The sequence below is a fragment of the Podarcis bocagei genome, assembly GCF_964188305.1.
Source record: "Podarcis bocagei genome assembly, chromosome: W".
NCBI classification, from domain to species: domain Eukaryota; kingdom Metazoa; phylum Chordata; class Lepidosauria; order Squamata; family Lacertidae; genus Podarcis; species Podarcis bocagei.
The window spans coordinates 33,380,966-33,407,090 of record NC_138131.1 but is presented as its reverse complement, the minus strand read 5'-3'; the positions used below and the strand labels follow the sequence as shown (position 1 = coordinate 33,407,090).

Sequence of the window (26,125 nt, the reverse complement as noted above, 5' to 3'; positions counted from 1 at the left end):
ATTATGATTAGAGTTCACAAGTAGATAAATCTTAATTTTATATTACAGATTATGCTGATGTTTGTCAGTGTACACACACACACACACAGAGAGAGAGAGGGAGAGTCTATTGCATACACGGATAAGTTTTAAGAATCCATTCACTATGGGCATGCTATTCTCAGTATCGGTTGCAAAGTAGCTTCATATGAGTGCATTTGTGAATGTCTGAGCTGTATGTTGAGGACTTTTATGTTAAATCTTATTTTATATGTAGAAGCAGGTGTTGTTGATTTTACTTAATTCCTCAAAAATATATTTGCCCTATGATCAGAACCTTAACTGACTGTAGAATTTGGTAACACTGTTTCATCTAACTTAAGCATTATACCAAAAATAGAAATACTTTTAAAGAACACATTGTTTAAAAATGTATTCTTTTAAAAATCTCTTCTTAGAAAAGAAACTTGACTGGGAAAATCGGAATACTAATGAAAGTGACAAGACAAAAATTCAAGAATTTATTACTGGACAGTATGGCACACCCCAATCTACATACAAAACCTTCAGTTCAGAAAGGAAAAACGAAATGTCTCCTTTTAGCGAACTTTATGAATTAGTGAAGCACGAACCTGATACAAAAATAGCAGAGAAAGATGTTAGCAATGAAACATTTCTGCAGTCAAAAGAAGAACACTTAGCCAGAAAAGATGGTAATGATACCTTGGAAGAAGCTGCATCTCAGATACCACGCAGGATATCTGAAACTGGTCAAACTAAGAAGACTGAAGGTGTAATTTGGAATGAATTTGAACATTCTCGTTATATTAAAAGTCAAGAAATAAACAGTGTGATATCAAATCCAAGATCTCTTGAAAGGAACAGATCCAAAAGATCATCTTTGGGTCTTCAAGGTTATGCTGCAGAACGGAAGCAAGAAAGTGAAGGCACCAATCAGTTAAATTTCAAGAAAGCAGAAGAGAATGAACTAGATGGAACTGAAGGGATTAAAAATGCAAGTAATGATACAGATTTAACAGCAAGTAGACAAAGTGCAAAGTATTTCCATGAATCATGTTCCATAGTATCATTGGAACCTGCAGATAGAGCAGGGCGCCCTGAAAAGTCAGAAGAAGAGCCAACAAAGACAGCTGGTGTGGAAATCAAAGCTAACTTAACAGATACTTGCAGATCAGTTGAAAGCATTTTGTCCATACCAAAGTCTAATAAGGAGAGTTTTCAAACTTATTCTAGTCCACGTTCTAGAAAATCCAGGCGTTCTTCAAATTCTAGAATGCAACAGGTAGATTCATTGATTGAACTGAAGAATTCCACAGAAACCTCTTCTGAAATTGAAGAGTGCTCAATGAATGTTAGTGCAGCAGAGCCTGATTTTGTTGCCTCGACAGAAAAGTTTTTTAAAATAAAAGGCAAGAATGAAGTGCTGGCCATAGAACCAATGCATACTCTGAAAGCAACAAATGAGATTGGTATGAACAACACACAAAAAGATAGAAACTCTGGAATCATTGCCTATTCATTTCGCTGTCGTAACAGTAAAAGCCCCCGGAGGAGCATTAAGCAAAATGAAGACTTTTTAAATGGGCGTTTTTCTACAGAGCAGATGCATATCAATTCAGAGGAGTCATTAGAAGTTCCTGTAGATACTTCTGGAACAGGTTGCATGTGCACACCTAACCAGCCACCTGAAAAAGAGGGAAACTGGCTCCAGGAGGAGGAGGAGGATGATAAAATAAAAGAATGAAGGCCCACAACCAGAGTTTTGATAATAAACACTATATACCAGGTCATGAAAATAATGTACCAGTGCCAGCAGAGGGTGAGACTGCTTCAGAACTGAATGTGACAAGCGCATTTATTATAAAAAGAAAGTCAGGTAAATACTTGCAGTACAAGCCTAAGACTATCATTTTGAGATTGTTTCAGAAATTTGTCATGACTTTTTCTTGAACTTGTAATTTTGCTCTCTTTATGTAGTTTTATTCAAAGTCTGTTGGTTATTCTATTTATAAAACTTGTATGAATACCAAAGGAATTTGGTTACTACGATTAAGAGAAGTACAGTGCACTAAAAATAACCCCAACAGATTTTTCTCAATTTTTATCTCTTACTAGTTCTGTTTTTAAAATCTTACTTTAACAGAAAGTATCCTTACTATTTTGATACTGAAGTGTCATCATACACTCATTTTCTGACTATCAGTCTTGTATTTAGGTCCAAGAGACCTCTTTAAGGGCATACTGGGGGGGGGGGGATGATTTACTTCAAAGTGACTATGGTTTAAAAAATAGGTTTCTGTTGGTATCACCAAGAGTTTAACACAAAAACTATTCGGAATATGTGACCTGACAGTGTTAAGAAAAGAGAAAGCAAAACAGAAACAGAAACAAATGCCTAAGTTTCTGTTAGGGATCTTCTACTGGAGCGCAGTAGAAGGAGTTTCAGTATAACCCTATAGAACATTACAAATATGAAATCAGTATTGCAGATTTTAACTATGAGTATGTTAAGTCTTCTGTCAGGACAAAACAAACCTGGAGCAGAAATAACCCCCTAGACCAGGGGGCAGCAAATTTTTTCAGCAGGGGGCTGATCCACTGTCCTTCAGACCTTGTGGGCGACCGGACTATATGGGGGGGGGGTGAACGAATTCCTATTCCCCACAAATAACCCAGAGATGTATTTTAAATAAAAGCACACGTTCTACTCATGTAAAAACACCAGGCAGGCCCCACAAATAACCCAGAGATGTATTTTAAATAAAAGGACACATTCTACTCATGTAAAAACATGCTGATTCCCAGACCATCCACGGGCTGGATTGAGAAGGCAATTGGGCCGGATCTGTCCCCTGGGCCTTAGTTTGCCTATCCATGCCCTAGACTAAAAGTTAATCAGGGGGGTCCAAAAGACCTGCAATCTTTTGTGACAGGTTTTTGTATGCACAGAAAAAAATCTCCAGTGCTCTTGAATTGGTGCAAATACATAAAAGATGAAATTTTTGTTATCACTCCAGAAAACAATGAATTAACAATAAATAATATTCAAATTATACTGACACTCAGTATGTAGTAACCAATTCACAGAAGAAAAAAATCTTTTTCATCACTTAACTATCTTCTTGGTCATTATATCAGTTTCTGTGATGTTCCTTATTTTAGCCAACTACAAGTTTGAATAGGATACCTCATTCTCCATTTGGTTCCAATAATAATATTTGTTTATTATTATTGTTTATTAGCAAGTTCCATGTCAGCTTTCACACTTTAAAAGTATTTCATATAACCTAAAGCATCGTCATTGCAGGTAAACGTACAAAATACCTCAATATCAAGGCAATTTGAAAACTTATATTTTTACGTGTTTTTGGACAAATCCAATAGATTTCATTAATTAGTCTATCCCTGCTATCAAGTAATCCTGCTTATTTAACATAGTAAACAAAAATCAACAATAGCCTACCTTTACATTCTGAAACCACCAAACCTCTTGCTGATCATGAGGTCAGCAGTGCTACGGGGTGAGCTCCCATTGCTCTATCTCAGCTCCTGCCAACCTAGCAGTTCAAAAGCATACAAGTGCGAGTAGTTAAATAGGTACCACTGCAGTGGGAAGGTAAATGGCATTTACATGCTCTCTGGCTTCCGTCATGGTGTACCATTGCACCAGAAGTGGTTTAGCCATGCTGGCCACATGACCTGGAAAAGTTGTCTGCAGACAAATGCTGGCCCCCTCGGCATGAAAGCGGAGGTGAGCGACGTACTCCATAGTTGAAGCCAACTGGACTTAACTGTCCAGGGGTCCTTTACTTTTACCTTTTACTCCCTTTGTGATTGGAGCTAAATATTTATGTTGGAATTCAGAATAACTTTCTTCTGTCTTTCTTTTAGATAAATTACCTAAAATGAATCAACCTTCTGATTAGCTTTGTAAGTTGGTATATTGAATTTGGTATGTTTTGCTCTTTTGTAGAAGTTAAGAAATCACCTAAAAAGCGGAAGGACGAAGAACCTGACATATTAATTCAGCCTCTTGGAAAGAGAAAGAGGGTGTCCTTTGGTGGGCACTTGAGTCCTGAACTGTTTGATAAACGCTTACCTCCAAACTCACCACTTAAAAGAGGTGCAACTCCAGCACGACTGAGCTTGCCATTTGGAAACTCGCCTCGAGCGGTTTTGAAATTTAGACAATCTCGAATCAAGGTAAATAATTTTCTGTACTGAAATGCCTCAAAAGCACCCAGATCAAGTCTTCTGCTTCTCATTCTTCGTGTGTGTGTGTGTGTGTGTGTGTGTGTGTGTTTCTTTCTAACAATCCTGTACATGCATACTTAGATATAAGTCCCATTGGGTGAAATCCAACATTGTGTAAGAAAACTCCTTCCCCTGTTGCTCTGTATGCCCCCCCCCCCCGCACCAAATCTCCAGAGGGTCCAAAGACTTTGAAGCAGGATTGGTGGACACATGAGAGCTGGGGTGCAGGGAAGAAGGCCCCCTTGAGAGTAAATTTGTTCTAATGCCACAATATAATTGGATATTATCCATTCCTTCCAATGGGGCTTACAAGTAAGTAGGTATTGGATCCCTGCCTAAAAATTTTTAATTCAGAAGTTGTCAGGGTAAATGAAGTGTCCTTGAGACAGGTTTATGATCTTGAATGCAGGGAAATATTATTTCCAGCGTGGGTTGAGCAAGTTCCAGTTGCTTGACCATTTGCTTCAGAGGTCTTGTTCCCTGACAAATGCTAGCAAGGGAAGACTTGTTTCCACCATGGGATGAGTGGGGTCTAGCCCCACTTCCTTGTTTTCACCTGCTGTACAATAACTCTTGAGAACTGGCATTTTTATTAAAAGTTGGATTATGAGTAAAAATAAATAAAATTGCAGCAAGGGACAACATGACTCCATCGTGGGTTGGAGCAAGTAGTTTGATGTTACTGTTCTGTATTGTGGTTTTTCTATTTAGTAGTTGTAGTGATTGTATTTCATTTTATCATGTTGTGTGCTGTCCTGTGCTTCGTTTGAGGAAGGCCTCTCAAAGATAAGTGTTTTATCTTATTTAAAAGAAATGAGCAGAAAAGATGTCTACTTGAATGAATGCAGTGCATTCTCACTGAATAAAAGTTCTTAATTTTGGCTTGACAGTGCCCTTTAAAAAAGGAGGAGGAAAGCTCTCATTTAAGGAGAAGGGCTAGGACAGGTTTGAGGAACCTCTGGCTTGCAGGCCAATCTTGGCTTGACAGGCTTCCCCATTGGCCCACAAGTGAGGGAGGCAGTTGGCCAAACCAGCTTAAGTCCCTTCCGAAGCACCCAACAATCAGCTGGTTGTTGGGAGCCTTTGAAGCAGTGCACAAAGCAGGAACCCAGTGGCTGATGCAAAGCGAAGATGTTCCTACTTGGTTCAGGTGTCATGTCCCTCCTTTCATTTCAGCAACTGGATTTACAAAGAAACAACTATTGAAATGATGTGGAAAAACACGTCGCTTTTAACAGTGCCTTGCTGCCTGCTAGTGCTTTGAAGTCTTAAATTTGGGGTTTCAGAGCACCAAATCCCTTGACATCATTTGTGATTTCAGCAGGAGGATGGCCCCGCACACTTGTAAAATTTGGCCTGCTAGACTGGCCTGTGGATCCAAAAAGGTTCCTTTTCTCTGGGCTAGGACATGATGTGTGTCTGTGTGGTTTCTTCCTAGGCCTCTTCATGTGTCTGGCCTTCCAGATTTTGGTGGATTACAGCTCTCATCATCATTAACCATTGGCTCTACTCACTGGAGCTGATATGAGTTAGGCCAGAAGTCGCCAAACTTTGAACCAGTGAGCACATCTTAAATTTGGAGAAAGTGCTGTTCTTGCTAATCACAAAATGGCTGCCGCGGGTTAGCTTTTTATTATAAAATGGCTGCTAAGTCTAAAAGTATGGAAAAAGAGACATAATTATAGAATGATGCAGACATGCCACCCCATTAGTGAAGACATGAGCACATGCACCAACCACTACTGCATTCTCTCCCAGGAAGAAGCTCTTTATACTTTAATCCTGGCATCCAGTGACATGTGGACATGTTCATAGGTGTAGCTGGCTAAGTGCAAACAAACTGAGCAAGAAGAGCAAGCTATTTCTTATGTATTGTGGATTTTTGATGAGATACTTACTGAGGTATTTCATGGGTGCCAAAGGGGGGTCCTGCTACCTGCAGGACATCAAAAGGTTTCTTATCCCTATTTACCCAAGAAAGAAAGGTTAATTGAAAAGGAGCACTTAACAGTTTGTGTGTCAAAGTATGTAGCTCTAACTTCACATGCTTTTCTGTAGATAATAGGGGCACGGTTGCCAATGTAGATGTCCAAAATAATTTGTCTTAACAAACCAGCTTGTACAGATGTTATAGTAAGGAGATGCACTTGAATGAAGTACCAGTTACAACTACTTAGTTCCTGGGCAACTACTGAAATCTGTAAGTGGATATTTATACTTCAAATTGCTATCCTGTACTTCCTCTAAGGATCTCAGGACAACATAGAGAACATTTTATCTATTCAACCACTGCAGTATGATACGGTTGTAAACCTAAGTGGTACACTAGATTCCCAAATTCAGGTCTCCTCAGTTTAAGTTCTGCTTATGTGCTATGCCACATTTGATATCTCATTAGAAGTTCTTTGTATTAACTTTTTTAAAAATCCCTCTTCTTTCTCTACAGAGTTTCCCTGAAGGGGTTCAGCATGAGAATAGTTCATCTAAGAATGCTGCCTCACCCTCAGCACGCAGGTCTCCAGTTGCCTCGCCCACAGCACGCAGGTCTCCGGTTGCCTCGCCCACAGCACGCAGGTCTCCGGTTGCCTCACCCGCAGCACGCAAGTCTTTGGTTGCCTCGCCCACAGCACGCAAATCTTCGGTTGCCTCTCCCGCAGCACGCCGGTCTTCAGTTGCCTCGCCCGCAGCACGCCAGTCTCCGGTTGCCTCGCCTCCAGCACGCAGGTCTCCAGTTGCTTCGCCCCCAGCCACTTTTTCTTTTGATGCACCCCAAAGAAGAGGTCGCTTTTCAGTTTCTCATGTTACCAGCCCACCTTCAGAAGAACAGGATGCTCTTTCCAGTCAGATGAACGGAGATGAAGAAGAGTTCACTGAAGTAAAGACATCTGAACCTACTGTTCAAGAATGCAAAGCTGCTCGTTCAACAAAGAGGAGCAAAAATGCTACTCCAAGAAGTTCTTTGTGTAGGAGAAGTGGAGTAATGGGTGTAATTCACTCTAAAAGGCAAAGTGGGGCTTCCAAAGCCAACTTGATAGGTTTGTCATTATTGCTTTGTTAGTGTCTTTTGATGTTCCACAAAACAATCAGATACAGCATATAGTATTCTAAAAGACTGCAGGGTTTACCAGCCTTTTTGGATCAGTGGGCACAGTTTGAATTTTGATAGAGTGAGGGTGCCCATCACAAAATAGCTACTATGAGAGATGTGTGGCCTAACACCAAATGGCTACAATAAGGAGTATGGTCTAACACAGAATTAGAGAGAGAGCCACCCTCAAATCTTATGCTAACCATGGGAAGTCATTTAGGTCCTACTAATCCTGATTGTGGAGATAACACCAATGCTGTAACGGGACATTACTCAGTACCAGGACAAATATACAAGGTGGTCACACCACACTCAATTTCATTTCACAGAAATTGCTCAAACTTGGGCCCCCAGCTGTTGTTGGCACACAACTCCCATAATCCCTAGCTAGCAAGACCAGTGGTCAGGGATGATGGGACCAAGTTTGAGAAACACTGGCTTAGAAGATACATGCACATTTTGTCCCCTATTTGTGGGAGGGCTAGACAGTTGTGGGTTTTTTAATTAAAAAAATAAAGCTTGGAATTGGCACATGTCCAGAGGTACTAATGAAAGCCTTCATGGGCATCAGGCTGACAACCCTGGCTTAAAAATGCATTAGAACAAATGAATCTACAAATCTAGAAAATGTTGGTTTTATTAAAAATGTGTTTTAAGCATAGAAATAACTAGCAATCTTGAACAATTATCATTCCAGTTGCAAAGTCTTGGGCAGATATAGTGAAACAGGGTGTTCCAAAATCTCAAGTAAGCAGTGCTGCAAAATGTGGTCTTAAAAGATCAGCCAAGAAGAGGTCAGCCAAGAAGAACTCAACAAAACCATCAAAGGTAATTCTCTAGCAGTGATCAAAACTAATACCCTGCATTTAGTAAATATATTGAAGCATTCCATTTTCCAGTCATTAAATGCCAGAGTCTGGAATTCTTTGAAACCAGGGATGGGAAGGGCCTTTAGCTTTTTGATAGATGGTCTGTATGCATGAAGTACCAGTTTCAGTCCCTGGCACTTCTAGACAACTTGAGATCTATTCCACCAAGTCAGAATAGACATCACTGGGATGGATGGACCAATAGTTCTGCTTTGTATAAGGCAGCTTCAAATGTCCTCCACCTTGCCCCCCCCCCCCAATAATTGCATGGAATTCCAGAGCAAATGTGCAGATCAGATTCTTTCCCCCTACTCTGAGTTTGGAGATGTGTTCTCTTGGTGTACATGCCTTTTGGATAATGAAACCAGCCTGAATTACCACATTGGAGTATATATGAGTAATATAAAGCACAGCAGTTTGTAAAGTAGGTTAAAACTGGGCTTGGGAAAATTATGGATAAGTTGATGTTGCTAATGTTAATGAGTATGCATCATATTTTCTTTTGAGAGAGGATATGGTAAAATGAATGGAGATGAATTCTAGGTGCATGATGAGAGCAAGTAGAAAGGCAGGCAATGTCTGGTAGATGGAGCAAGACCATGTTTTGTCCACAAACCAAAGTGGCTTGCCCACACACTGGGCCACAAGCAAAAAGAAATAATGTTTTAAGAGCTGTGTTTGCTACTTAAAAGCTTGTAGGTTAAGTAAAACAGGCTGAATGATCTGTAAGAACAATGGCTTCTAGCCAACATTGTCTGCGCACATGCAAAGCAGATCTCCGCTTGAGAAACAGGACTACATCTTACTGTTTGTTGTCAAACAATTACCAAGTACCCAGTATCCTGAAAGTAAATGGGTAGACACTTCTAAAGCATTTCCAACGTAATATTAGCTTTTTGCAATGAGAGAAAGAGCCAGAAGATACATATGTGGAGAGGAAATGTAGCCACAAGTGAAAAGTTTTCAAGTGCCTTTCACACGGCTTTCCTCTTGTATTATAATAATTCAAACTATGAATTACTATTTGATTACTTTAGGAATAAAGAGAGTTTTCTATATTCAAACTACTACAATTACAATTAAGTCCTTTAGAATTCATGCTGCTTAATGTAATGTAGTTAGTTAACAGCATGTAATGAACCAGGAAGGTTCAGTTCAAACTTTAGTTCAGCCACGAAATCATTGGATCAGCCATACTCTGTCAAGCATCTAATCTGTAATATGGGTGTAATACTCTTGTAGCCTTACAGGATGTTAAGCAGTTTGAATACCATTCTGTACTATTATTCTCTTATTATCAAACACCTCTATATTAAATACATACATAAATGGACTTTATCAAATAAGATATGCAAAATTGGATTTCCTATGCTATTCTTGCAGTCTTTTCTCAGTACTACTTAAGTAAAAGGATGGAAATGACTTAGAATTGGCAAAAGCCACCCTAAGCAACAGTGCAACAATGCACTGAGAATTTTTAGTATGTTGTTGGGGAGGCAAGATGTGACTGGCCAGATGTGAGCTCTATGTTTGTAGTTTCTGCTGCTGCCAAGCAGCAAAATGTTTCAAGAAGGAAAAATGGATGAAAGCTCTGTCTGCTTTTTTTTGCTTGGATTTATTGTGCATGCTGGACTTGACATTCAGAATTGTATCCAACTTTGAAGTAAATGGTAATTGAGCTGCGAGCACCAGGACTTACATGCACTCTGAGCCTCAGTGATCAGACTCAAAGGTTTAATTGTATATTTTGTTTTCAGAACAATGTTTCCATGCTAAAAACGCCAATAAGAAAAGTCAAGGGTCACTTTACTACAGGACATGCAAATTCCCCTGCTCCAATTGTGATTGGAAAAGCTCATACCAGTATTGTGAATGCTGCTGTACAAGTCCCTAAAGTGATGATCAACTATCCTTTGAAGAAACATGATGACTTAAATGAAAGTTTTACAGGTAAATTGTTAGTGTTTTGGTGAAATGATTTTTTTTCTTGTACAGTACCAAATATTTTGCAAGCCTATAAGGAGTTCACTTGCATCCCATGGAAAATGGTTGGATTGGTCATATAAAGAACTTGGTTGGTTTTACTGTCTGAAACAAACACATGCTGTTCTAACAAAATCAAACCTAGTTTGTACAAAGTAGCATTCTGTTTAAGTCAGTGACGGGCCAGAAAGACCTATGTTTAAATCTCTGCTCATCCATGAATCTTACTTGGTGCCCTTCAACTAGTCAATATATCTCAACGTGTCTATGTTTTTGCAAGGATAAAGCTGTAGTAATGGAGAAAGTGCATGTATGTCACAAAGTTCCAAGTATATTTCGTAAAAAACCATTGGCTGCTAGTGCCATCTTAAGATATATTTATCCTATCACATGAGGAAGTTCACATCCTAAGATGGCACTTGCTATAAGACTTTCTTATGGCTTTGATCCACAGAACTGTGAATGGAAGGATAAAATAGATTGGTGCTGTTTTGTTAACTTTTTAAGAAGACCTGCTGGAGCTAACCCAAAGGCTTTCTGGGCCAACATACTGTTTCCCGGAGTAGCCAACCGGATCACTATGGGAAGCCCACAAGCAGGGCAGGATGGCAATAGCCTTCTTGTTTCACTGCAGCATGCTACTCTGATATGCTCCCAGTCCTCTAAAAGTGTAAGGTTAGGACTGGACTAACCCTAGGTGATATTGAACCCAGCAAGACGCTCAGAGCTGTAGGAATGCACAACCTGCAAGGAGCAGGGGGAGCAGTCTGAGAGAATAATCTTGCAAAGCCCTTTTGGGCCTTTGCTAAGATCAAAGCTCCCAATTGAGTATCCTTAGGCACATCCAGATTACCCTAGTTCTAGCTCTGGTTCATTCTGCTCCCAGGCATGAGGAAGTGACAACAGATTAGGAGTTAGTTGCTTTTCCTCACACAGCACATCTGTTAGTCAGAAACAGTCACCGCATGATCAAAATAAGCTTTCAGCTTGCATTTAACTATTTTTATATGCAAATCTGGGCAGATTTAATAACTAGCATTTTTTAAATTGTATGTAAAACCTATAGTGTGTGTTTGTCTGTAGTACAGCATTAGGTGTACAGTAAAACTTTAAGAAATAAAAGCTGCTCAGTCTTATCAATCCCTAATTGCCAGAAAATTATATTGCGAACATGCATACAGGAAAGTGATGAATATAAGGCACTAAGTGGTTTTTAACATTGGCAACTTACCCATTCTTGACTATAGTAAGATTTTTATCCATGCCAATTTACCAACTCTCAGTTTTGCCAACAGATGGCACTGTGATATTATTTTAAAGGTAGGTCAATATCTAAACCAAGTGTAATACAGTAGTGATACCATCATATAATGGTCCAAAAATACGCAGTCATTTCATCATACTAATACTGGTTTTAAATGCCCCCGAATGAAAGTTGTTCTTTTGCTAAAATCCCGATTTACCTGTTTAATCTGGAAGCATGTGAATTTAGTAATTTCTCAAACTCATATTAGTCTTAATTATGAACTAGTCTTTTAATTCCGCCCTCTCCCACCCCACAATGATGGGTTTTTAAATTTAGATTAGATTTGCTTAATTCTGTTTTGCTATTCTCAGCAACGGGGGAAATGGGTATGCTGGGTACTGAAGGTCCATTTCTAGTTAGAAATCATTCGAACTAGCTAGTGAGATCTTGTAGTGAACTCAGTGCTTGTAGTGTAGCAGCATATATGCAGAGCCCTAATAAGGCCCTTTCCCCAAGTGTTTCAAAATATATAATACTGGGGGTTTGAATTGAGCACAGGTGTCCCGCTGCCCTACTCTTCATGCTGAGCCAGTCAGAGAACCCCCTCCCAGCAGAAAGCCACAAATAGGGTGTTCCAAGGGGTAGGGCTGAGATAGCCCAGAACTGATGGATCCCAAGCCAGTCTTGCAGCTTTCATTGGCTAGCACTGGGCCCAATCAAGACTTGATGCAGGGATCAGGTCCGAACCTTCCCTCTTCATTATATTTTTCTATACTTCAATATAGAGAAGAAAAGAGGTGTAGTTCCTCTGTTCCTGCCTGATTTTTGTTGACAGTTGCTGCGTTTTTTTACGGAAGCACAGCTTGCCAGAGTGAAAGAATATTACTTCTTGGAGACTGGGAAGGAAATCAGGATTTTACATGGAAGCATAGGTGCTCGCTTCCCTATTGCAAGAATGTATGTGGGTTTATTGAACCATGCAATATAGATTTATAGAATACTAGTATAATTTAAAGTTGAAAATGTCTTCATGGCATCTTTCTTTCTTTGCCTACTAATCGGTAAAGGTAAAGCGACCCCTGACCATTAGTATCTGTTCATTTCTGCTTCCCTGGAGAAAATGAGTCCTTATTGAAAGGGTTTATGCTCTGCTTCCAAGGCATGTGCTCCAGCAACATTGGTAGGGCTTCTTGTGTTCCTGCTGCCATCTTTCAGCATGGGTACCTTCTCTTGCATTTGGTAAAGGGGCCCCTGACCATTAGGTCCAGTCGTGACCGACTCTGGGGTTGCAGCGCTCATCTCGCTTTATTGGCAGAGGGAACCGGCGTACAGCTTCCGGGTCATGTAGCCAGCATGACTAAGCCGCTTCTGGCATGGAAACGCCATTTACCTTCCCGCCACAGCAGTACCTATTTATCTATTTGCACTTTGATGTGCTTTTGAACTGCTAGGTTGGCAGGAGCAGGGACCGAGCAATGGGAGCTCACCCCGTCACGGGGATTCAAACCACCAACCTTCTGATCGGCAAGTCCTAGGCTCTGTGGTTTAACCCACAGCGCCACCCGTGTCCCCATCTGTAAAGGTAGCATGTAATAAATCATTAGCGGGAAGAGGAATTGATACATCATCAACAGCTATCACAGTTTGTTCAGACTAATGGGTGATAAACTACCATGTGGCTGTAAACTGCCATGAACATTAATGTTTGAAAATCTTGTGTGATGTTGTAGTCTGGGATTGCACTGTATATAAGACTGTTCTTCTGGGGAGCAGTCAAGCAAAGAGAATGAATTCTTAATAGTTATGTTTTCCCTTGCTCCCAATTGCAAACAAACTACAGTGGTACCCCGCAAGACGAATGCCTCGCAAGACGGAAAACCCGCAAGACGAAAGCGTTTTCTGTTTTGGAGGCGCTTCGCAAGACGAATTTCCCTATGGGCTTGCATCGCAAGACGAAAGCCCATAGGGAAATGCTGGCGGTCGGGAGCAAAGACTTTCGCCCACAGCCGGCCTTCAGAAGAGGACCTCTTCTGAAGGCCGGCGGGGGGCAAAAGTCTTTGCTCCCCCCCGCCTGCCTTCCCCCCGCCTGCCCCGGGCGATCTTAAAATGCTGGCGGGCGGGAGCGAAGCGTTCGCTGCCGACCCCCAGCATTTTAAAATCTCCCCGTGTCCCGGGGAGGTTTTAAAATGCTGGGGGTTGGGAGCGAAGCGCTGCCGACCCCCAGCATTTTAAAATCTCCCCGTGTCCCGGGAAGATTTTAAAATGCTGGGGGTCGGCAGCGCTTCGCTCCCGACCCCCAGCATTTTAAAACGCTGTTCCGAAGGGGGGGGCGGGAACACCTGCCCCAGCCGCCCCACTTCGGAACGCTGTTCCGAAGCGGGGAGGGGGGGCGGGGACACCTGCCCCAGCCACCCCACTTCGGAACGCTGTTCCGAAGCGGGAAGGGGGGCGGGGACACCTGCCCCAGCCGCCCCACTTCGGAACGCTGTTCCGAAGCGCGGAGGGGGGGCGGGGACACCTGCCCCAGCCGCCCCACTTCGGAACGCTGTTCCGAAGCGGGGCGGGGGGCGGGAACACCTTCTGAAGGCGGGCAGGGGGCGAAAGTCTTTGTCCCCCCTGCCTGCCTTCCCAGGGGCTTTTAAATCGCCCCGGACAGCGGAGAAGTCCTCCGCTGTCCGGGGCGATTTTAAAATGCCGCCCGCCAGCATTTTAAGATCGCCCCGCACAGCGGAGAAGTCCTCCGCTGTCCCAGGGTTTTTTAAAATGCTGGGGGTGGGAAGAAAAGCCCTTGTACCCCCCCCCCCCCAGCCTTCAGAAGAGGTCCGGGGACAGACTGTCCCCGGACCTGGTCTGAAGGCGGTTTCCCTAGGAACGCATTAATTGATTTTCAATGCATTCCTATGGGAAACCGTGCATCGCAAGACGAAAAAACCGCAAGACGAAGAGACTTGCGGAACGAATTAATTTTGTCTTGCGAGGCACCACTGTAAATGATTATTTCTTTACTGAACTTTAAATACTGTTTGCAGGGTTGGCTGAGATATTCAACACTCCACTGACAGGTTTACCCTCTTCTGCTCAAAAGACTACTATACCAACACCAGAAGTCGTCTCAGAAATGCACACTCCAGAGGAGTCTGGTATGCATGTTTTGTATATATCCCTAGTGCTAACTATTACATGGTGACTTGATTCCCCCTCCCCCCCCCCCAAATCACCTCATGTGAAAATTATGTAAGTTGTAGGAAATAGTGGGTGATATCCATCTAAGTAATACACAGAGCAGACCCAGTGAAATCAGTGGACTTGTGTATAAGCAGATTTCAGTGGATCTAGCCTGTGAATTACTTAGTTGGAGATCACCAGAAGTTTTAAAGCTTTTCTCCAGTCTGGTAACTTAGTGATTTTTTTGCATTTGGAAGAGGAAAACGTCCCAAGATTCCCTGACTGTGTGTAGGGGTCCAAGCAAACGTATCTACACATGAAGTTTGGCAAATTCTCAGTTAGGTTTTTATGCTGTAATTCTCTCGGAGTTATAATTCATCTTAGAAAAATATTCTATGAGAAAGGTAAAGGACCCCTGGGGTTAAGTCCAGTCAAAGACAACTATGGAGTGTAGCGCTCATCTCGCTTCAGGCCAAGGGAGCCGGTGTTTGTCCACAGACAGCTTTCTGGGTCATGTGGCCAGCATGACCAAACCGCTTCTGGTGCAACGGAACACTGTGACAGAAGCCGTACCTGTTTACTTGCACTCATATGCTTTTGAACTGCTAGGTTGGCAGGAGCTGGGACAGAGCAATGGGAGTTCACCCCGTTGCGGGGATCTGAACTGCAGGCAAGCTCAAGAAGCTTGCTGGAAAGAAATTTCACTGCTGGCTTTAAAGAAGCATTAGTTTATTCTTGCTTTAAGATGAAAATTCTGCTTTTTTGAAGCAGAGCAAAAAATAGAGAACTACAGTTACAATAAATGAAATTAATGCAATGTGTGAATACGGAAAAAGTCATAAAAATGCAACTACTAAAATATAAACTAACACTAGAAAGATTAAAACTAAAAATTCCCATGTATCTGGAAAGAAGTTTCTGAAAAGGAAGTATTTCTCAGCTGGTGGCAGAAAACTGGAAAACTTGGGGATGACCAAGCATGCTGTTGTGGCAGGAATGTACACATTCTGAGCACCACAGCAGAGGTTTTTTTCTATGTCATCAGTGTAACACAAGGATATAAAGGGGCTCATAGGAGGGTCTTGTTCTGGCTTTCCCAGATGTTAGAAATATTTGTGCTATTTTCTGTCCCCCATCAGAGGCAAAGTGCATGCAATTTCAAAGTTTCCCTTAGACAAATGAAAAATGGAGCAAAAGAGTACATCCAGGAGTTGTTACTTATAGGACATGTGCTCACACTGACAGTTCAATAGTAGTGGCACGGCAGATTTCTTCTTGCAGCAGGAGGTGTTGGCCAGTTCAGGACTGTTCGTAGTAGGCATAAGTGTGTCGCGCAGCGTAAATTAATAACACAGTCTTCTTCAGTAAAAGAATAAAAGCTTTACTGAGTTAAAATAAACTTGTTTGCAAATAAAAGCATAGTGAACAGAAGATTAAACTAGCTTCAGAGCATACACAGTTTCCATTGAGCACAGGCTTCACAGAGCACAGGCTCCACCACAGAGAGAGAGAGACACACAGACAGACACAGACTAAGTCTGCCTGCCTACTTATACAGTGGTAGCTCAGGTTACATACGCTTCATGTTACAGACTCCGCTAACCAAGAAATAGTACCTCAGGTTAAGAACTTAGCTTCAGGATGAGAACAGAAATCGTGCTCCGGCGGCGCGGCAGCAGGAGGCCCCATTAGCTGAAGTGGTGCTTCAGGTTAAGAACGGACCACCGGAATGAATTAAGTACTTAACCCGAGGTACCACTGTACAGAGAATGAGTCATCCTCATGATGAGTCACAGTGATTCAGCATGCTGAATGATTCTGTGGCTTTTCAGCATTTCACAACATTTCTAGACTTCTTTACTGCTTCCTTTACTGCCTCTGCTCTCAAATACCTTGGTCACATGACAAAGTGTACCTCTTATTCCTAGTCCTGCTAACTATCCGTCTTTGGGATATTACACATGCACCATCCCCTTTCCTGCAGAACGTCATTTATTCAAGAATTCTGCCTTATCAGGTGGCACAGAGTTGACACATGTCCCTTGTTTCCACTAGGAAGAACAGTAATGTAATCCAAAACTCCTTTTACAGTTCATTTTTATATCTTTTAATAGGAGAGATGTCTGTATCACCTTTCAGCGCAGCAAGCCAACAAAAACTTTACAACCAAGATGTCATATCCCCCTTCTTGAAGGAAGTGTCACAGATCTCTGGTCTTGAGCAAGATGACCTAACTACAACTCCAATAGTAACGAATTCTTCAGTAGAAAAAGATTTAGGGAAAAATATGTCACTGGTCACAGCAGCAAATGAAGCTACTATACAGGGAGTGATGGAAGATAAAAGAAAAGGTCCAGAACAAAAATTAGAGCCTGTTGAAGGATTTTCAGGGGTCAAGAGGCTCTTGAGGACACCGAAGCAAAAACCAGAGCCAGTTGATGCTCTTTCAGGAGTTAAGAGGGTCTTGAGAACACCCAAACAAAAACCAGAGCCAGTTGATGCGCTTTCAGGAGTTAAGAGGGTCTTGAGAACGCCGAAGCAAAAACCAGAGCCAATTGATGCACTTTCAGGAGTCAAGAGACTCTTGAGGACGCCCAAAGAAAGCCTGCAGTCTATTGCAGATGACACTGTCTGCTCCAAATTCATTATTAATCATGTTATCAAGGAACCTAAGGAAAAAGTGGAAGCAGTGGAAGATATGGGAGGGATTCATAGGCAATTGAGAACACCTAAACAAAGATTTGAACCCATGGATGATATGGTTGGCATTAGTCGATTACTGAAGACACCAAAGCAGAAGTTTTTGCCAGTTGATGACTACTTGGGACTGCAGAGGTTTATGACCGAACCTAAACAAAGCTTTCCAAGTCCTGAAGTTGATTATACAGGTGTTAAGGAAATGTTGGAAGCTGCAGATGGACAGAAGGTAGGTCTTCTATATTAAATATCTGAGAAACGTCTTATATACTTAAATTGCACTAATTATTTCAATAAAAGAAATCATTAACCTGACCCAATTTTTTCTTGCACAGCAAGATTCTGTGACATGTTTATATGACATGCAGTTTTGCCATTTCTCTAAATGCAGACTGGGTTGTAATGTGGAATCAAGCATTTTGAGCAGAGAATGACTAACTTGTTCCAGCAAGCCCTGATCTCCTGGAAAAGCAAAGTGTATGCACACGTGCTTACTTTGTGTTTTTTACCAGGAGGAAATATGTGACCTGTGGGGTTGCACAAGCAACCCCTGATTTTGATGAATCAACCTTACTCCCAACTCTGAGGCTAATCTTGCCTGAGTACTAATTAGAATCTTTTTGGATTTTTTGGCCCAGATCTTGCCATTTTAAATCACTGGTTTTGAATATATATGAAATAGGGTTTTTTTGTAGGGAGAAAAGGTGGGACATAATATCATTTATCACTACTGCTTTTACTTCAAAGTGTTTCATCTTTGGATCACTTGTACATTGTGTTTAATGACATTGGTACACTTGTGATGCAAAGTGGATGCACTCATGATTTTATTATAGCAGCATTGCTATTTATTTTTCATCTCTTTCATTATATCTTTTTGTATTTCGATATTTAGTATGTTCAGTAAGTATTATGAAGCCTCTTGTGAAATGGTCAGGACTGCCATACATATTTTACAAAGCACTAAATCAGCCATATTACGAAGAGTACCTGCATCTTCAATGAACTTAACACACAGTTCCACACACACACATGTCAGTTCAGCTTGGACTTTTATAACACTGGTTATAGGCCCAGCATCTTTTCATGTCAGCTATTGTAATAATTATGTATGTTTTCTAGGCTGAATTGCCAGAGTTTGTGAATCTAATGAAAGAAGATAATGGATCTTGTATGAGTTCCAGAGGTGAGCTTGGTGTGTGTAAATATTATTTCAACGAAACCTTTTATTTTCAAAAAAAGGAAGTAGCAGCTTTACATTTATCTGCTTTAAAATATGGTTTTATTTCAGAACAACTAGAATGAAATTAAGTCAAAAGGTTTCAACCTTTTTGGGTCCATGGCTCCCTTAACCAATTACGTTTGGCAGCACCTGTGTGGGGCTCAAGAGCCCAGTTATGGCACCTCTTGCCTGCAGAACTGGCAGCCCCTCACCCTTTTTCAAACATCCTCCCTGTGCAACCTTTGAGGGGCAGAAATGCAAGGGCATCAGAGGAGGGAGGCAAGGAAAGAGGGGCAGAGGCTAGTGTTGCCCACAGCACCCCTGACCATCATTCAAGACTCCCCCTGGGTGCCACAGCACACTGGTTGGAAATGACTGAATTAAGTAATTACAGTAAAGTTGCAAGGCTTTTGGGGTGCTCTTTCAAATACACAGACGGCTAACAGTTGTGCATGTTGTCTGCCTTGATTTTCTGTTTGCGTAGCAGTTATAGAGATTAATTTTTTTAATGTGTGGGCATCGAAATCTGTTGTCATTGTACCGCTTTATGTGCACCTTATGTCCTAAAGCACACAATGGCAATAGGAAAGCGACTGATTGAAAATGGGATCCTTATTTTACTGGTGTTCCAATTTGATGCTTGCAGTATATCTGAATGGGACACAGCTGGTGCTGTGGTCTAAACCACTAAGACTTGGGCTTGCCGATCAAAAGGTTGGCGGTTCGAATCCCCGCGACGGGGTGAGCTCCCGTTTCTCCATCCCAGTTCCTGCCAACCTAGCAGTTCGGAAGCACGTCAAAGTGCAAGTAGATAAACAGGCGGGAAGGTAAACGGCGTTTCTGTGCGCTGCTCTGGTTTCACCAGAAGCGACTTAGTCATGCTGGCTACATTACCCGGAAAAACTGTCTGTGGACAAACGTCAGCTCCCTCTGCCAGTAAAGCAAAATGAGCGCCCCAACCCCAGAGTCGTTTGCGACTAGACTTAACTGTCAGGGGTCCTTTACCTTCACCTTTTTTAGAATATCTGAAAGGGTAATGGATGAAGCTGACTTGCATGATTTTTACACATTGATTCTTGAGTGTATAGATAATGCACATTAGGTTGTAAGTGTGGGAGCTCTGTGCAAAGGGTTCTTTTGAACAAACAAGCCAGGGCTCATCTAACGGCACACATTGGATTTGAATTCCAGCATAGGACTACAAGAACCCATCACTAAGTAATGTTTAGGTGAAATCGTGAGCCCATTCTAAATGTAACTTAGTATTTCTAAGGCTATGTGTGGCTAAGAAGTGCTTAACTTGGTTGCATTTTATTCATCTTGAAGCATTCTTCATAATTACAACAAAACTTGAATAATTTTATTTATGAGATTCTGGAATATGAAGGTTTGGGAAAGCACTGTAAAGTGGCATAATCTGCAAATAGTGGTGTATTGTTAAAGTTAAGAATGATTAATAGCACAAGATATAAATATCACGTGGCAAAATATAAAAGCAAATTTATGAAGCAATGTAGTATTCCTCTGGGACTTCTTGGCTAATAAGTGTGTTTACTACTCTTCACAATCACCATATCCTGAGAAATAACATTGAATGTGCTTTTCTTTTTTAAGAGTCCATGAGAAATGACTGTGAAAATAAAGAAGCAAAACTGGAATCATCACCTAAACGAATATCTCCTTTGCCAAAACCAAAGGACAACAGTAAAAATATTTCAGAATTAAAAGACAAGTTGGGACATGTTGCATGTAACACATTTAGTGAATTAAAATCAGAAGCAGTGATAGAACCTGTTGAAATAAAGTGTGTTTCAGAAAGCCATCAGCTAAAGGGAATGGACTCTGAAAACGGACACAAAATTGATTTTGTGAAAAAACCAGTTGCAAATTCTGGGGCAGTAGATATAGAAATCATTGGACCATTGCCTTCAGCTAGAAGAACTAGAAGAGGGGAAGCTGATGAATCCAGATCCGTAAAAGAACATGATGCAAAAAATACACAGAGGCATACAAGCAGCACCCAGAGAGCAGAATCAGTCAATTGTGTGCAAGCTAATGAAAACTTTGACCAGAACATCACTGAAATAAATCTAAAGCAAGAATCTGAAAGCAACACATCTGCAGTTGAAAGTGAGGGGGGAAAGGCAGCTCAACAAACTAAGGCAAGTTTAGAATTAGAAGAAAATGCAGAAATACAAGACAAAATAAAAAACCAAAAATTTGAAACTTCAGGAGTGGAAAGCGCTGAAAATGTCATACTTAAAAGAAATAGAAGAGGAAAGGCTGCTTCAATACAAGCAGAATTGTTTACAACAAACACAGATGTTAATGAGGCTAAAAAGGAAAGTCTAAGACACACAACACCTAAAACACAGGTTTTGGAAAAGACTGCAACAGATGTTAAAGAAAATAATGTTAGGAGAAGGAAAGGGATGAAAGTTCATCTTCTGTGTGATAATTCTGTATCACTTGGGGAAAAACATATGCTTGGAGATAAGGATGGTGCTTATGAAGAACAAAAGAGTACTTCCATTGCGTCACAGCCAGGCATGCAGGAAATTCAAAATGAAGAGAATCCTGATGAAGCGCAAAAGGTGCCATTGGAAAGTGTGCAAACTCCTGAGGAGCATAGTCCACCAAGAAGGCAGACAGTAGCACCCAGGAGAGGAAGAATCAAGCGAGCCATTTCCCAGGAAACAACTACAGAATGTGACAGTAAACAGACAGTTGATACAGAAGACCAAAATATGCCTGTCACTGTAAAAGAGAATCGACCAAAAAGGGGCAGGGGAAGAAGAGCTGTTCCTGAATGCCAGATACCACCTCTTTTGGAAAACGTTGCTCTTACAAAAGAGAGTCCAACAGTGGACAGCTTTAGTTCTACCCAAGGAAAATGTTCTTTGCAAGAAACTCAGACTAAAGAGAATCTTGATGAAATGCCTAAGATGCCCTTGGAAAGTGAGCAACCTCTTTTAGAGCACAGTCCACCAAAAAGACAGAAGATAGCAAAAGGAAACCCACCGAGGAGAGGTAGAAGCAAACAAACCATCTCTCCTGAAACACTCACTGAATGTGACAGTAAACAAGCAGCTGATACAGAAGACCAAAATATGCCTGTCACTGTAAAAGAGAATCAGCCAAAAAGGGGCAGGGGGAGAAGAGCTGCTCCTCCTGTATGTTCAGTGACATTGCCTCTGGAAGACATTCCACTTACATATGAGGGCCCAACAGCAAACAGCATTAGTTCTGCCCCAGGAAAGTGTTCTTTAGATGAAGTTCAAAAAGAAGAGAAACCTAATGAAACTGAGGAGGTGCCTTTGGAAGGTTTGCAGACTCCTGCAAAGTATTGTCCAGCAAGGAAGCAAAAAGTAGCAAAGAGAATGCTGCCCAAGAGAGGGAAAACCAAGCAAGACATTTCTCAGGAAACATCCATAGAATGTGAAAGTAAACAGACAGCTGATAGAAAAGACCAAGCCATGGTTGTCACCATAAAAGATAATCAGCTGGAAAGGGGCAGAAGAAACCCACTCAGGAGAGGTAGAAACAAACAAACCATTTCTCCTGAAATACTCACTGAATGCGACAGTAAACAGGCAGGTGATACAGAAGACCAAAATATGCTTGTCACTGTAAAAGAGAATCGACCAAAAAGGGGCAGGGGAAGAAGAGCTGTTCCTGAATGCCAGGTAACAGCTCTTTCTCCCCTCAAAAATAACATTTTACCATTGCCATCCTCAACCAAAAGCAAAGGTGCTGTGGAACAGCCAAGTGAGGCTTTGGAAATTGCAACTGTTGCAAGTGAGAATCTGCCACGTAGAGGCAGAAGAAGAAAAGCAGATGAGGCAATTGCAGCAAGCTCAGTTTCTGCAAGTAAAAAGCCCATATTGCTTGATACTGGGAATCAAGAAGACATGCCAGAAGTTTTAAAAGGTGTGACAATAGATAATGTTTCCAAAAGAGGTAGAAGAAAGCAATCGGTTCCTTCTGAAATCTCAACAGAAAGTAATGGCCAACCAGTAAGTGACAACAGAAAGGTCTCTTTTGTAAAAGATAAGAAGATGTCTTTGGAAAGTAGTTCAGTTTTCCAAAACCAATCAAAGGGGAAGAGAGTAAAAAGAACTCCATCACGGGTACACCCTTCTCTCAAAGTAAGCATCACTCTAACATCACCACCTCCAGACAAAGGTGAAACTGCCAGTGAAAATGATGCAACTGGAAAAGGGAAACTTGAAAAATGTGGCAGAAGAAACAAAATTAAAATAGTGACACCTTTCATGTCTGTCAGAAGAAAGCACAACCTTCCTGAAAAGGAAGATTTTCAGGAAAAACAAAATGTAGATGTTGGAAAGCTAGCTATAGCCAATGAGAAAATAAGCAGAAGAGGTAGAAGAGTTGATGCACTTGTAGCACCTATTTCTGCTTCTCTCAGAACCAACCGTAGATTGAATGCAGGGGGTGATGATGCTCCTAAAGATCGACAGATGATTCTGAAGAACAAATCAAAATCTAAAGCAGGTATGTCCATGGTTTTTTCCTCCTTATTTCAGAGTTCTTAATGTTTAAGATTCTAAGCTTTCGATTCAAAATTAATGGAAAACCTTAAAGCTTTGGTGAAAAGTTACAGTAGCACACCTGAAATTTAGATACCATCAATTTCATTTCAAAATTTCTTTGTTGAAGATGCCATTGGCAATGTAAATCAGGGTGAGCAGACTTTACTAAAACTCTGAGGTCTAACAATGAGAACCAGATGTAAATGACATACAGATGAATTAAAGGAAAGTATGCCTCTGAACACATCCAGAGCTTTGGAATTAGTTTTCTGTACCAGAATTAAAGGGAGCAGACAGGCCTTTCATAACCCAAAGTCCACTTCTAGTTATATACCTTCATCTCAGCAGCCTTAGGTGGAAAGGGCTAGGAAGGGTGTTGCTATCACTAAACAAGTGGGAATAAAACTTTGTTGTTAGTTTGCTGCAAATCACCTAGAGATAAAACTCGAAAAACCATCCCATTATTGAAGTATATAGTAGGAGTGTGACTGATCTTCAGAAAGGTTCCAGTTTATAGTATATAGTGAGATGGCCACCGGATTCACATATTTCTTACGGAGAATTGAACTTCTGGATTCATAAGTGGGATATCTGGAAAAACTGGTGTTCTCCCTCTTCCCATAACTTGCTTAGCTGTTATTTAAAAATAGACTTTAAAGTTTATTGGTTTTTCCTGTTTATGAAACCTATTATTACTATTATTATAAATAACTACTATTATTAGTAAGAGTTCCCTAATGTCCTGAATGCTGTCGTTTATTTTGTATGGGTGGGGGAAAGAACTGTAGCCCAGGGAAAGCAAATAAACAGGAGACCTCTAATGCAGATATGTTTACAGAGTAACTTATATAAAGTCATTAATATTTAATAAACATTAACCATGTTAGGTGAGATCCAAAGGGCTACGCACAAAACGTGCTTGCAGATCTTAGTACTTCAGAATTCCTCTTATGAGAAGCTACTCCTGGAAGTGGGATGAAGAACCCACAGTCAGGAGCGGTTTCAGAAATTTTTGTGCACAAGCCTTCGGGAATCTTTGAATCCACCATCATTAGTATTATTATTATTATTAAAATTAATATACTGCCCTATACCCAGAGGTCTCAGGGCAGTTCACAGAACAAAATAAGAATATAAAACCACAAAATATATTACCAAAATAAAAACTAACTCACCCCCACAAAAAAAAAACACATTTTAAAAGGACATAGGATGTCATTCTTCATAGTTCTATAAACCATTTGTCCACTGAGGAGACAGAATAATTTTCTGCCTGCAGTAGCTGCCTGTTTGGCTTCCCTTTCTAACCACATTACCAAGGTGGATTGTTTTGAATCAGCAATTCAAAAAGCATGTTGAAAGCAAATTTTCTATTTATCATGTATTTCAGGTGCGCGGGAAATTTTCTAAACTCCCATCAGCCCCAGCAAGCCAATGGCCTGGGATGATGCAGAATTCAGTTCAGCAGCATCTGGAAGGCTAAATGTTCTCCACACCTGATATATTTCCTAAGCAATAATGCCAAATCTATTGCTCTGCTTTCCTTTGAACCACATCAGTGAAGCAGGACCACACTTGTCTAAGCTTGTTTCCTGAGGAGGTCACTTCAGTGCTGCTAATGCAACGATTTGACTTCACCCTTGGAAGGTGCCCTTCATTGTCTCTTGAGACAGATGGACGCCAACAATAACAGCAGCATATACTTTCACATTTCCCATTAAAGGGAATACCTTTAAAATATTTCTAATTAGATAATACTGCTGTCTTGTGATCAGCAGCTACAAACAAAACTGAAATGTCCATAACTGATAGGTTGAAGCAAAGTCTGCTTGTTACTACACAATATAGAACATTTAATTTTTATGAGTTGAAATAAAATGCCTTCTTTGGCAGCTTGAATGTCAATATATCTGAGGAATCATCTTGCTGTACTTAGAAAAGTCTCCTTTGATTCAAAGGTATCTAGCATTGATTTGGTTTAGAGATGAACTGTGGGGCTAACATGCTTACAGATTTTTAAAATAAGTAATGCTTAGAATTTACTACTTACTATTTTTTAAAGTTATCTGCTATGGCCTGAAATAGCTTTCAATAGGACAATATTAAATTTCCTCCATGTGAACTTTTTGGAAGCAGTGATCCTGAGGTGGGTTTGAGGGATCCTGCACCTTGCAGCCAATTTCCTTAACTGTGGCCTTATGTGAGAGATAGGACTCCAAACATCTACCACAGGGTTTCCCTTAGTTATAATGTCAAGTCAGTTTGGAAAGAGTGAATAACTGCCTGGAATGAACTGCTCTGAACAGAAGAAAGATATCTTGATAATTAGAATGATATATTTTTATCTAATCTTGCTACTAAAGAGAGAATATCAAAAAGTTTGGCCTCAAATCATCTTTCTTTTTTTTTTAACAACTAGAAAGCATTGAAAAGACACCATTAAAAAAAGAAAAAAAGAAAACAGTGAAAGAAGAACATTCCAAATCTACAGTTAAGCCTGCTGGAGAAACTGAAGGCAAGACAAGAGGGAGGAAAACAAAAAAAAAAAGTTTTGTAATTTTTGGTACTGGGTTTGTGTAGTTTTTTTCCTTCAGAATAAATGGACATATATGGGTTGTAAAGTATGTTTTGCATTTAGAACCTTACTTTGTTTCTGTAACTTCAGTTCATCCTTCAACATTGATGCTTTCCCATCTGTATATACATTTTCATATATTTTACAGGGCTTTTTGTTTAACACTGTATTGTGTTAAGATAGTTTTAATTCAGGTGTTGATTGTTATCTGATGTTTACATTAAACCATACCTTGTCTTAAAATAGTATCCTTTTATATTGTTCCAATCCCTGGTGAATATAACTGCTAAAAAAGCATGTTAGACTATTCTCTGTACGCTGGCAACATTCAGTTAATGCTTTAGAAAGGATAAGGCAAGGATAGCTGCATTGTTATCCATAGCTTAGTATATGTACAATCCCTCTACCCAACTACCAGCTATGGCACTTTAACAACTCTAGGAGAACAACAATCCATATATAGTAGTGTTAAA

The 26,125-nt window shown here is 40.7% G+C and overlaps 1 protein-coding gene across 1 annotated transcript in view; it reads left to right on the top strand.

The window, feature by feature from the left end:
• Window positions 1-25,863, top strand: part of LOC308578074 (uncharacterized protein) — a 36,620-nt gene extending 10,757 nt beyond the window's left edge. Inside the window, 12 exon segments of the mRNA XM_081178357.1 lie at window positions 438-1,739; window positions 1,742-1,876; window positions 3,974-4,203; window positions 6,701-7,289; window positions 8,040-8,170; window positions 9,969-10,161; window positions 14,470-14,580; window positions 16,720-17,531; window positions 18,425-18,488; window positions 20,139-22,039; window positions 22,211-23,039; window positions 25,497-25,863. Coding sequence (XP_081034483.1) covers window positions 438-1,739; window positions 1,742-1,876; window positions 3,974-4,203; window positions 6,701-7,289; window positions 8,040-8,170; window positions 9,969-10,161; window positions 14,470-14,580; window positions 16,720-17,531; window positions 18,425-18,488; window positions 20,139-22,039; window positions 22,211-23,039; window positions 25,497-25,657 — 6,458 coding nt within the window. The 3' untranslated portion in view covers window positions 25,658-25,863.
• Window positions 25,864-26,125: the final 262 nt, after the last annotated feature.